Source organism: Chinchilla lanigera, unplaced genomic scaffold (assembly GCF_000276665.1).
Source record: "Chinchilla lanigera isolate Chin_1 unplaced genomic scaffold, ChiLan1.0 scaffold00031, whole genome shotgun sequence".
Lineage (NCBI taxonomy): Eukaryota > Metazoa > Chordata > Mammalia > Rodentia > Chinchillidae > Chinchilla > Chinchilla lanigera.
In genome coordinates this window covers 22730770-22743079 of record NW_004955432.1, presented here as the reverse complement: position 1 = coordinate 22743079, position 12310 = coordinate 22730770, and the positions used below count along the sequence as shown (strand labels likewise).

The following is a 12310-nucleotide window of genomic DNA, read 5'->3' as shown; positions in this document are numbered from 1 at the left end:
TGAGAAATACACTGGGCATCTGACGACCATGGCCCATTTCATCTGGCACTATAGAGTTTCCTCCCTTCAAAGATCCCCATAATGGAACTCAAGTTTTCTACCCAGTCTTAAGAAGTGAAATCTCCCTTTCTTTGGCTAGTCTTTTGTACTGCTGGATACTACTCTCCACAGATGTCCCTTGGTAAGGACCCCCTCATGTACATGTCTTGGCCCCCAAAGGCTAATTCCCCAACACCAAAATTTATTCAGTAAGCCTGTTATGGTTTATGTCTGGATGTCCCTCTAAAGCCTCGTGCAGTCATGGGGTGGGCTTCTAGAGTTTACGGTTGATTCATGGTCCAATGGGATTATGGGTGTCTGTGCCACACCCACTTCTGGGGCGGGTAGTTTGCATACAATAAAAGGGAGGGAAAGAGGCTTGTTCTCTGCCACTCCTCCCTCTTTGCTCTTGCTCCTGTTGCTGTTTTCAGCCACCAGGAAGAGTTGCCCTCTGCCAGGTGCCACTCTGCTTGCAGCCAGCAGAGTACGAACTGAAACCTCCACAAACTGTGAGCAAAATAAACCTTTCCTTCCTTAATTTTGGGCTTCGGGTATTTCATCCCAGCAAAGAGATAAAAGTAACCAGTTCAAAGCCATACTTTGAGTTTAGATGGTAGGTGGTCAAAGCCCAGTAGCACATGGTAGTCATGATTTGAACCCAGGCAATTGAGAGGCAGAGTAGCTACATGTAGTTGCTCTTTCTGGCACGTGACTGCCGCCATTTCTACAACATACACTAAGCTGTCTCTTTGTTTCCCAGTTCATAATCACCTGACTCCATGATTAATACAAATAACATGATTTTAAAATCTTACAATTTACTATGCTAGCACAGTAAGTATGACTTACAATTAACACAGTCTGTATATTTTCTAGCTAAAAACACATTACTCGCCAGGCATGGTGGTGCACACCTGCAATCCGGCACTTCAGGCTACTGAGCCACAGGTTCACAAGATCAAACCCAGCCTAGGCAATTCAGCAAATTAACAAGATCCTGTCTCAAAATAAACCATTAGGAAAGGGTTGGGGATGTAGCTCAGTATAAAGGCCCTGCCTTTAATCTCCCATACCAGAAAAAAGTATATTAATGTTTTCCACTAATAAGGAAAAAATGGAGGAAAATCAACACTTTTTAAAAAGGCAACAAGCAAAAATGACCCAAAATTCACAGTCTAGTGTCCCAAATATCATATTGAAAGTTTAACAGTATTTCAAGTATTTAATGCAGTGACTATTATTGTTTTAAAAACACACATGTGATCAGTGGCTTTTCTAGGCCAGAATCCATAACAACAATGAGTCCTATTTACATCCTGTGTAATTCCATGGAGATTCTATGAGGAGTTTCCATATATGGTAATTTTCACTGATGGACCCCCCCACCCCTTACCCCAGAGTTTATACAGGATATGAATCTAGTCCGTTGTGACAATGAAAACAACAAATCACTGAAAATTCATGTAGTTTCTGCGGGACAAATTACAGACTAATAATTAGGGAGACTAAACACTGAAATGGAAACAAGAAACTATTGGATACTTTTATTCCATTTCTGTACTAGTGAAATAAGTATATAAATATCCAGAAAAAAATTATTTCTATCTTATTTTTAAATATTCTCTTGATTCTAAAGATTATAATGTCAAAATTATGTTGTCAGAAGGATGACACAGTAAGACAAGTACAAAACACAGGGTCTTCAACTCCCCAAGCTCTAATACAACCATATTCCAACACAAAACCTGCGACCCATACTTACGTTTTCTTATTGTAACTTTAACAGTTCGTGGCATGCTTACTGAACTAAAAACATGTAACAATGACTTTTTCACATGTAATTCTCTAAGTGCACGCCTAGAGGAGAGATTTCATATACACATTTAAGGATGTCTCTTTTGCTTTAAATCGAATGAAAGCATCTAAAATCCAACCAACACTGCTAAATACTAACAGCCAGATTAAAGACGTAAAGAACTGAAAAGCTGACAGTCCCAACTTACTGCACTCATCAGTGATGACAATAAAAGCAACTGCTGGGCCTCCAGTGCCCATCACAAACAAGTCACTTAGCGGCACACACTCAAAGCTACCTCAGACTCAGGCTGCTGATCCAAAGTGGTGCGGGAGCCCAAAGAAAGAGAGGGAAGATGTGTGCCCCAGGCATACCAAAGCTAGGGAGAACTCTAGATCTGACCGCTCATCTGTCACTGCTCCGTCTCCTCGAAGCTCAGCTGGTGGATCTGACACTACTGCTGGTACTTCAGTGACTTCTCTCCTCCATTAAAGCTGCTCACACGTTCTCTTTAATTTATTGCAAATACAGCAAAATCTGGGAAGAATAAAATGATGCTGCTTGCCCAGATACACACTGTTTCTCAGCAGGTAATGTATTACGCACCTCATTGGGCTAAAAAGGCAGGTCTTGAGATGACATATTAATGCGTTATACCAGACACAATTCCCACCACAGCACACCTTACATGGTACCCTTCAGTAGCACCCTGGAGAGGTGAGAAAGTAAAGCATGGGAAAGGAGAAAGAAGGAGAACTGAGCCCAGTAAATATTCATCAATGTCTACTCTTTGAAGAATAGCTTTATGAAAGAGGACATAACCAAACTCAGTTTTCCTTATTCTATGAATATTTTGTCTCCCTTAACCAGCTTTCCTTATTCCACAAAAAAAGATGAAATTTGTTTTAGAAAGAAACTTTTTTAATACTGAGGAATTCAACTGTCTTAAATATAAACTATCATGAAATAAAGTACCCCAAATATGTATTTTAATGAACACCTTCTTCAATAAACTTTATTGATAGTACTTTCTTCTTCTACGTAAATTACTCTGACCCCAGAAACTAAAGTTGCATTTCTTCAAAGTAGATAAAGAAGAGACGTACTACTTTCATTTCTACACTTGGGAAATGTCAGTAAAGGAAAAGCTCAGTGAAATATATAAGGATGTTAACCAAAGGAGGTAAAGCACACCTCACACTTAACCACATTTCCTACTTTGTAATCATTAGCCCACTAATACTCGAGCACATTTCCAATTCAAAGCAAGGTCAAAATAAATTACGGCTGATCTATAAAACTAGGGGAGATTTAGATCTATTAAATGACAGAAAACTGGTGCCATTGGATGTAGTGACTAAAATAATGTCAGGCATAAATTCTGTTGCCATACCTGTGTCATACTTTAACTTTGATGAAGTAGGGTATACAAATTTTTTGTGATTTGAAAGACTTTTTTAAGAGGGAGGAATATTTAAGTCAAGCAATATTATTTCTCTGATACAGAACATATTGTATGATACTCAGTTTACTGCAAATTCTTGATTTAATGGTCAGAAAGATGAAATCAACTTAATTAAGCCAATATTTGAAAATGAAGACATTTCCCTCTGCTGTAGGCAAAGAGCAAGGAGAAAAGAAAGAAAATAAAAAAGGATCACTTACAAAGTAAATCTATGGCATCAAAAGTCAGACTGGTAGTCCCTTTCGGCACACAGGAGAAGAAATATTGACTAGGAAGGGCCACAACAGAACTTCCTGGGGAAATGGAAATGTTTTCTGTTTTGATCTGGATAGTGGGTTCCTCAGGTGTAAACATGGCAAAAATGCACTCAATGCGCCCTTAAGCATTTTGCTGTACATAAATCATACTTCAATTTAAAAATAAAAGAATCTTACACAGATAGGCACTATAACCAGAAATCAAGAATAATAATAATAATAATAATAATAATAATAATAATAATAATAAGAATCGCAAAATATTTAGCATAAGTTAGAAAAAAATTAACTTTCCAGGACTTACTGTACTGCATACAGAGTAGATAATTAAACTATTTCTTAAGACAGTTTAGTAAAAACACCATAGGTGGTAGGGAAACCCCTTTAAACTAATTAGAATTTCAAATGTGACCTTTTTATGCATGTACTAAACATAGTTTCAAGCCTATAAAATAACCTCCAAAAGGTGGAAATCAAAGGCCTAGAAAGCTATGCTTGAAAAACACACTCTTCCTAACTCTTAGTACAAATTTAAAATATCTTATCTAAAGAAGGCATCCATTGTCCACCTCTAATGTCCCTTAACAGTATGAATCTATGAGAGTCTAATGACAAGCAAGAAATAGTTAATACTCAGTTAAACCAAAAAGCACTAAATATCTGCATGATAATATTCTGTCCTCTGAATGGTGTTCTATTCTGTTCATTAATCTAGTAGCTATGGACACCAAAAACAACTAGCATTTTTCAGACATACTACATGAATACTATCAAAAGATCAGGTTGAGGATCAAGAAAGGCTGTGTGTCTGCTTAGATTAAAACAGGCCAAACAAGGATAGCAGCCCTGGTCTCAGGAATCCAAAGACTCTCACACTGAGTTTCAGCTTCTAAGTCCTAAATAAAATGACAGAACTAACTTTCCTACAGTATACAGTATAAATACCTAGGTTCCTACATACACAAAATTCCACGACTGAAATGAAATTAGGAGGTGTCTGCCACTTATTGATCCACTTCTGTATCTTGGGTGACAATAATTCCAAATGGACTAGTGAGTGAATTCAGAAGTTATTTTTAAATTGTTAGGGAAACAATACTGTCATATGCTGAATGAGACATTACAGCTCACCATTACTCTGTTTTTGACTTTATTGAGCAGCGTGTTAATTTCAGATATGAGAAGCTTTCATAATGAAACAATAAAAATAACCTTTTAGAAAAGCCAATCAAGACACAAAAGAACTCAAAATTATTAGCTGTCTTGAAATACTGCTATTCCACAACAATCATTAGCTACACAAATAGTCACACTGACACCTAAGATCAGAAAGTAAAAGCACATTACAAGTCCGTAAGTAATCAATTCCCCAAATGTAATGTTGCTATTTAATGCCCTAGGCCAGTAGATTAAGTCTCTTCAGAAATTCTCAACTGTCACCTTTGTTTATAGATAATGACAAAATATTCTGCAAAGCCTGTACAACTGCATTGACAAGTTACATTAGTCTGTAGCCAACAGTAAGTAATCATCAAGCCAGTTATCATATTTTAAATCCCAATGTCTACAACTGCTGTCCAGCTCAGCCCATTGTGCAAGGCCTTCTCTGCACCACAGCAATTTCATTGTATAAGTTTTAAGATAGATATGGTGCTGCCGGCCTGTGAGGCTAATCAACATAATAAAACTGAAGCCCCTGGGAAAACAAATCAATCTTCAAAAATAAAGCTATTTATGTTTAATCTACGCATTTAATCTGTTTTTGTAAAAATATGAAGAGTGTATAATGGTATCCTTTTCTTTCTTAGATGAAAAAAGTAAGCCCTTCCTTTTTTATAAACACTATCATCTCGGGTCTTTCCAGGACCTATTTTAGGATTGAGCACCGTTCTGAGCCCACAACAACAGATCAGTGACAGGCCTCATCCCACCAATTCGCACATCCCAGGGAGCTGCCTGGACCCTGTCGTCTCACCTCCCTCCTTGAGGCCCCGTTTTGACCACCTCGCCATCCCCTCGCCCTGGGAATGAATAACCCGGGAAGGGGAATACTTCTCTGAGACTAATCTCCCTGTATTTAGACCCAAAACACTGACATCATTAATGACCTAAGGCAAAGTGATAAGAATTCCAAGCCAATGAAACCATGACAGCAAGCAGATTTCCAAAGAGCAGAGAAGTGCAATCCATTTACTTACATGAAGATTCAGTGCCAAACATGGCTGGCTCCACAAGCTGGTTTAAAAAAAAATTTTTAGAAGAAAGGAAAAAAAGGACAGAAGAAAAAGCAAAGAAAGTGTGCCTGTGAGAGTGAAGAGATGAGCTGACTACACAGCAGGGGTCATGAAGCCAGACAATGCAGTCCAAGCTGTGTCCAGCTGCCAGATTCTCCTCTCATGAGCTTCAGTTTTCTCCCGGTGAATGAAAAGCAAGGTCTCCGACAGCACCCAAAACCGAACAGCTGCTTTTGAAAAATCCACTAGGCAAAGGAAGGCCAACGTGGCTCTTCTGGGATGCAGTGAAGCAAGACCAGGTAGCAGCAGGGGCAGGGCTGGGTGCAGCAGCAACAGCGAATACTGCAATCTCCAGCCCTGCTGGAGCAGTAAGACAATAGCAGGGCTTATGCATACGCTGGATGACGTCAGGGACACTGCACAGACTGTGCTGCTTGAGCCGGAGGCTCCAGGGGCTTCAGGGGAGCAGCCGACTCAGAGGGGAATTCCTTTGTCGCAAAATGCACAAGACCAAAAACCACATTCACATTCCCCTCCCGAAGAGCTCCTCATCCTGTGATACCAGGCACGGAGAGACTTCAAAGAAATTTAAATACTGGCTTTATACCAACTAACCACAAAGATATGCAGATCAGGGTTCTTGGTTTTACTGCAGCAAATACAACTTCTCAAGGGAATGAAGAGTCAGAAAACAAATACTATCTTTAAACGTAGTTAAGGCCCGTGGGTGTGGCTCCGCGGCGGACACTAGCCTAGCTTATGTGTCTTCGGGTTTGACCCCCAAGACCACAGGGAAGGTAACAGCAGTCACAGAACAATTCAAGGTTATTTTCTCCAACTTACGGTGGACTGACAAATCAAGATTTGTACACTCTCAATCAAAAAGGAAGGAACACATATATTGGTGTACACACCATCTGGGCATCCACACATACAGAATAACACTAAAAAGTACTCAAATTTCAGTAACGGTATTGGCTATCTTGCAACTACTTCACAAATGTAAGAAAAGTGCTATGCACATTTACGCATGTGTGTACACCTCCTTTATTCTTTTGCCTTATTTTTCGTTTTTACCTTCTGAGAATTTCTGTCATGTTCCAGAGTAACACAAGCACTATAAGGCCATGTACATGTACCTGAGTATACCTGTGTATGAGTGAGCATTTTTATGGCCAAAAAATTTACTTTTAATCCACCCACACAAAGAAATAATTGAAAGTAATAACAGTTTGTCTCAACTCATCAGACAAGCAAGCCTTAAAAATCTGGTTTAAAAATACATTACTTGAAGTAGTACATAAACTTGCATTAGAATTCACCACAAGCAAAAGTTTTACTACTCAATGCAAGCAGAAAATTACTCAACACAAGCAAAAAAAAAAAGTTTTGTTTCAAAGTTTTAAAAATATTCAAAGGCAGAAAAAGGATATGTGTATGATCTCATGATCCCACACTTTAAAATCATACAAGTAAGAAATTCAAGAGTTCATGTCTCCTCTCTACCTTTCCCAATAATTTCTCTTGTTTGTAAAGGCCTGTCTTAATGTAAGTACAAACTGTAAGCATTAAGTTGTGATATGGATATGGGACTGCAAAGTACTCTCTAAAAATATCATTAGTAGCATTTCTGGTCATTATATGTAGATCTATCTCATCCTGTTAATGGCTCTATAAAAATTTACTGTATGAATATACCATAATTTATTCAAAGTAGCTTGATCTTCCTCTCACTGAAATGCTAAGCCATTACGAAAAAAGTATGACGATGCTACGTAAGATACAAATAAATCTCTTGTTGCAGAAAAGAATGACAATAGTTAATACTCACTGCTTACTATGTGTCTGACCCTATTCTGGGAACTCTACATTTATTATATCATTTAATATTGATAACAACCTAAGAGGTAGACACTATTATCCACATTAGGCAGGTGCTTAACAGTTTGCCAAACCATACCAGTAGTACACGATACTCTAAGACTCAAACCCAGGTAGCCTGGTTCCAAAACCACTGTACAACAATGTCTCTTGAAAATGAACAAATAATTGCCAAAATTATATAGCATTTTAAAGATTCAACTGAGATAAAGGGAAAATAGAAACCAACTGAAAGTGTAGGAGGAAAAAGGAAAAACCTTTTAAATCACCAGAGAAAACTAAAAATAACAGACAACACTATCAAAAGTCACAGTATTAATAAAATTCCAGAGTGGGACATAGTGGTACACAACTGTATTCCAGCACTCAGAAGGCTGAGGCAGGAGTACCACCATGAGCTCGAGGCCAGCCTGGGCTACACAGTGAGTTCAAGGCCAGGCTGAGCTATATAATGATACCCTTTCTCAAAAATAAATAAATATTAGATCCCTGAAAGATTTGGTCATCTGGGTAAGGATTTTAAACACATGCAACTATGAACCCAGGAAACTGTATTGCTGTTACTGCTAATCATACTAAAACTGTTTACTTCCTTAAGTATATGACCTACAAGGATGTGAAGAAAGTACAAGAAACTGATTTGTACACTGTACATCCTTAGTATTTTTACACAAATATGATAGGGATGCACACTGTTCTCCTTTGTACAGACAGCTTAAATAAAGCACTATGTTAATCTGAAAAAAAGAAAAATAAATAAATAAATAAATAGGTGGGATACAGCTCAGCAGCACGGCACCTGCCTGGCAAGTGTGAGGTCATGAATTTGATTCTCAGTACCAAAAATAAATAAATAAATAAATAAAATTGCAAACTTTAATAAAACTGCATCCTTGCAAAAATAATCAGGTCAACAGCCAAAGGGGAATATCAATAAAGGTGATGAGATTTAACTGTAGAAATTGGAAAGGGAAATACATTTCAAAATGATTGAACCTACACCAAGGTCTTTTTTTCTTTTTGTGTGTGTGTCTTTTTGAGACAGGGTCTCACTATGAAGTTCAGGCTGGCCTTGAGCTCACAGCCTTGTAGCCCAGGCTGGTCTTGAATTCACAACGATCCTCCTGCCTCAGCCTCCCAAATGCTGGGATTACAGGCATGTGCCACCACACCCGGCTAAACCTACACCATAAAATTACCTTACGTTAGTTTTGCTGTTGTTGTTTTACCCCATGAAAGATCCATTTTAAGTTGCATGTAAGATGTTATGTATGGAGCTAGGGATGCGACTCAGTTATCGAACACTTGCCTGACATATACAAGGGCCTGGGGTCCAATCCCCAGCACTGCAAAAAAAAAAAAAAAAAAAAGTTGTATATTAATAGTCTCTCAAATAGTGGGTAGAGGTGGCCGGTGGAGAAGCAAATGAAAAGAATGAGAAAGAGTCCCTACGTGATCTTTTCTAACAGAGACCATGATCTGTATGTAATAACTGCTCTACCAACTCGTTTACATTGCTTTTTCAGCTCCTATTTGAGTATATATGTGTACATGAAAATACATTTTTCTGAGGGCCTATATTTGTTTTTGCACAGACTTTGAAAAGTAAGTTAAAGACTGCACGATTTTTTAAGAAGTCTACTTTTTAAACAACTGAAACAGAATCAATCAATATGCTAAAAACACTAGGCGTCCACTTGTCAGCAACACTGGGCACAAATCATCACCTGACGCCCGCGAAGCCTTCCCTGATCTCCCGGCCTGACGCGCTGCTAAGTACTTTGGAAGGTTTGGACTCACACTGCCGAGGACCCACCAATATCAAAAAGATTAAAATTTTCCAAACTTTAATTTCCTCCAATTTTCTCTCTCTAGTCAGCTCAGAGAATGAACACAAATGTTAACATATTGCCCAAGGAAAATACAGTGACGGAAAATGAAGGAGTAAAAAACAGACCTGAGGTCTTCACCATCTCTTCTCCAAAGTATCACATAACACATTCCCAGACCAAATCAAGCTTTGGATTCGCTCCAATTAGCCAAGCCCGCAACTTCTCCCTTCCATCCCTAAGTATACTATTAATTTCAGAATAAAACTGGCTGTGCAAGAAAAGATTAGTACTCAAAATAACTATCATAAAATTAGAAAGCTATTGATAAAGATAATACTGAAAACCTTAAGGTAAATCAAAAATCACTTTTAAAGGAGCCGCATTTACCCTCTACTCAACAGCTATTTCCTGGGAGTCTACTGTTCCACGCTGTACAAACACAGCCACAGACCCCCTTCCCTGTGCAGCTTGCATCCACCAGGTGAGACGGACAAATACACCACACATCAAGCGGCTGTACACACTGTGAAGACAGGTAAGGAGAACCTGCAGGGAAAGGAATGGCTGAACGCGAGCGCCACTTTATGAAAACTGTCGGGCAGGGCCACATTTGTTAGGTAAACATTTCAACAGAGACCTGAAAAAAACAAAGTGAAACCACATAAATAACATGGAAATCATATAGAAGGAAGAGTGTGGTAAGGCCACAAACGGAAGATCTTGTTTTGGTTTGGTTTGCTTTATTCATAAGAAATCTATTCTTGAATCGTCAAATATCAGTTTTCATTCGGAAGCTATCCCCCTCCGGGCCACAAGGATGCCCACAGTAGAAGAGTCCTGTGCTAAAGTGCTGACAGCACAATAAATTCTCTTCCCTAACCCAAAATAACTCACTATCCCATGAACTTCAAGTATGAGTTGTTCTTTTTAAAAAATTTTAGACTATCACTCATATTTTCAAATATGTAAATATTTATTTAAAAAAATCAGTGTAGAAGACAATATTTAAAATAGCTAACAATTACATGAGACAGCTAATTCAGTACACTTATTAATGTGAAAGAACTTAAATATGTATTTTCTCTACATCACACGGAGTCATATACTATATCTTCAAATATAAACTATAACGTGTAGCAATAGAGAAGTGTTTTAATGGCAAGATGCAAGAAATAGAAAAATGAAAAAATTAATGATTCTGTCATTCTGGGGGAAAGATATTTATAATTAAAATCATATTCATAGCAAGGCTTTCAGCAGAAGTTTACAAACTTGACTTCTTTGCTTTTGGCTATCAACTGTGTTCTTTCCTGCTTTAACATATCATCATATATAGAGTTAATCTTCTAAAAGGTAGGTAACGTTAATTGTCCCAAATAGATTTGTTCTATAAATCCGTAATATCCATTTTAGGGTTTCTCTAAAGCAAGTATATCTGTATCTCTTCCTGTGTATGTGTGTGCATGTGTTTTTATTTTCCTTCCCACACAAGATTAGTACACCTTTTTGTTCCAGAGTTCTGAAACAAAATTTACCGTGTCTATATTTGGTTCTTTGTGTGGTATAATTTGAACTCAGGTGTTTGTACTTCAAACTTTTTGGCTCAGAGGGGTGGGTTAATTACAGGCTGCAGTTTTTAATCTGTTTGTTTTTGAGACAGGGTCTCACTATGTAGTCCAGGTAGCCCTTGGATTCACAATCTTCCTGTCTCATCCTCCTGAGTAATGGGATTATAGGTATGCACTACCACACCGAGCTATGCAAGTACTAAATCTGTTTTAATATGACCCAAACTGAAATGGAAAAAACAACAAGGGTATGTCTAAGAAATTCCAAATGCTCATCCTAAATCAATCACAATCTGTATACTACAAATTCATACATCATAAGGAATAAACTGATGTTGTATTTTTAAAGTATACACAAAACATAATATTAATATAAATTCAAACATTACACTTTAAATAATTCTATGTAGCCAAAATATAGTTTAAATTTAATTTTACCTGTGTAACCCATAATGAAGCAGTAGGCAGGAAACTGGATATTTTCCAAAGTACAATTTTAATCAGCCACAAAAAGAAACCGCTCCCTGGACAAACTGTTGCTTGGGGAAGCCTCCTGCCATGTGACCTTAAGCAAGCGTGCTCTCGGGCATGCGCGCGCGTACACACACACACACACACACACACACACACAAAACACACACTTCTGCTTATCTCAACACCAGCAAAAACCGCTGTGGCTCTACTCTCCTTTGTTCTTTTAAACTCATCCTTAGAAAAGTCTGTTACTCGTCCCTATTTCATCCACATACTATTAAGTTAAAACAAGGGGAAAATTAATTTTCTCATTCCTCTAAGTAAAAAGAATATAAGATATCCTTACTCCATCCAAGTTCTTGGTGTTACAAAGCCATGTAACCTGAAAGGAGTCAGTGTCCAAACTTTTAATCAGAGTTCTGTCATTATGTTCATTTATTTGACAGTACATACACACATTTGATCAATTTGAAACACACTTGATTAACTTGAAAACCCAATAAAGATGATAAAGAACAATCCTCTTAAAACACACCTAAGACCTAAGACCTCTAACTCATTTACCTAAGTCCAAAAATAGCTATCAGCTATAAAGGACATATGGTCATTATCGAGAAAGATCCCATTGTATTCTTTAATGTCACATTACCAAATCCTCTGAGCCATCTTTTCCTTCACTGCCGATCATTCTGATCTTGAGTGTGTCTCAACTAACACTTTCAATAAACTTTAACACTACTTCCCTATACAATTCTTTGTCTTGTC

The 12310-nt window shown here is 37.9% G+C and overlaps 1 protein-coding gene across 3 annotated transcripts in view; it reads right to left on the bottom strand.

The window, feature by feature from the left end:
* Positions 1–12310, bottom strand: part of St7 (suppression of tumorigenicity 7) — a 271419-nt gene that overhangs the window by 194084 nt on the left and 65025 nt on the right. The window contains exon 1 of one of the 3 annotated variants that reach the window (XM_013515985.1): positions 11510–11596. The exons of 1 other annotated variant lie outside the window; for it this stretch is intronic. In XM_013515985.1, the coding sequence (XP_013371439.1) occupies positions 11510–11522 (13 nt within the window). In that variant the 5' untranslated portion in view covers positions 11523–11596. Of the gene's footprint in view, positions 1–5754; positions 6156–11509; positions 11597–12310 lie in introns of those variants that run through there. One more of the 3 variants, XM_005388126.2, reaches the window with a different exon arrangement.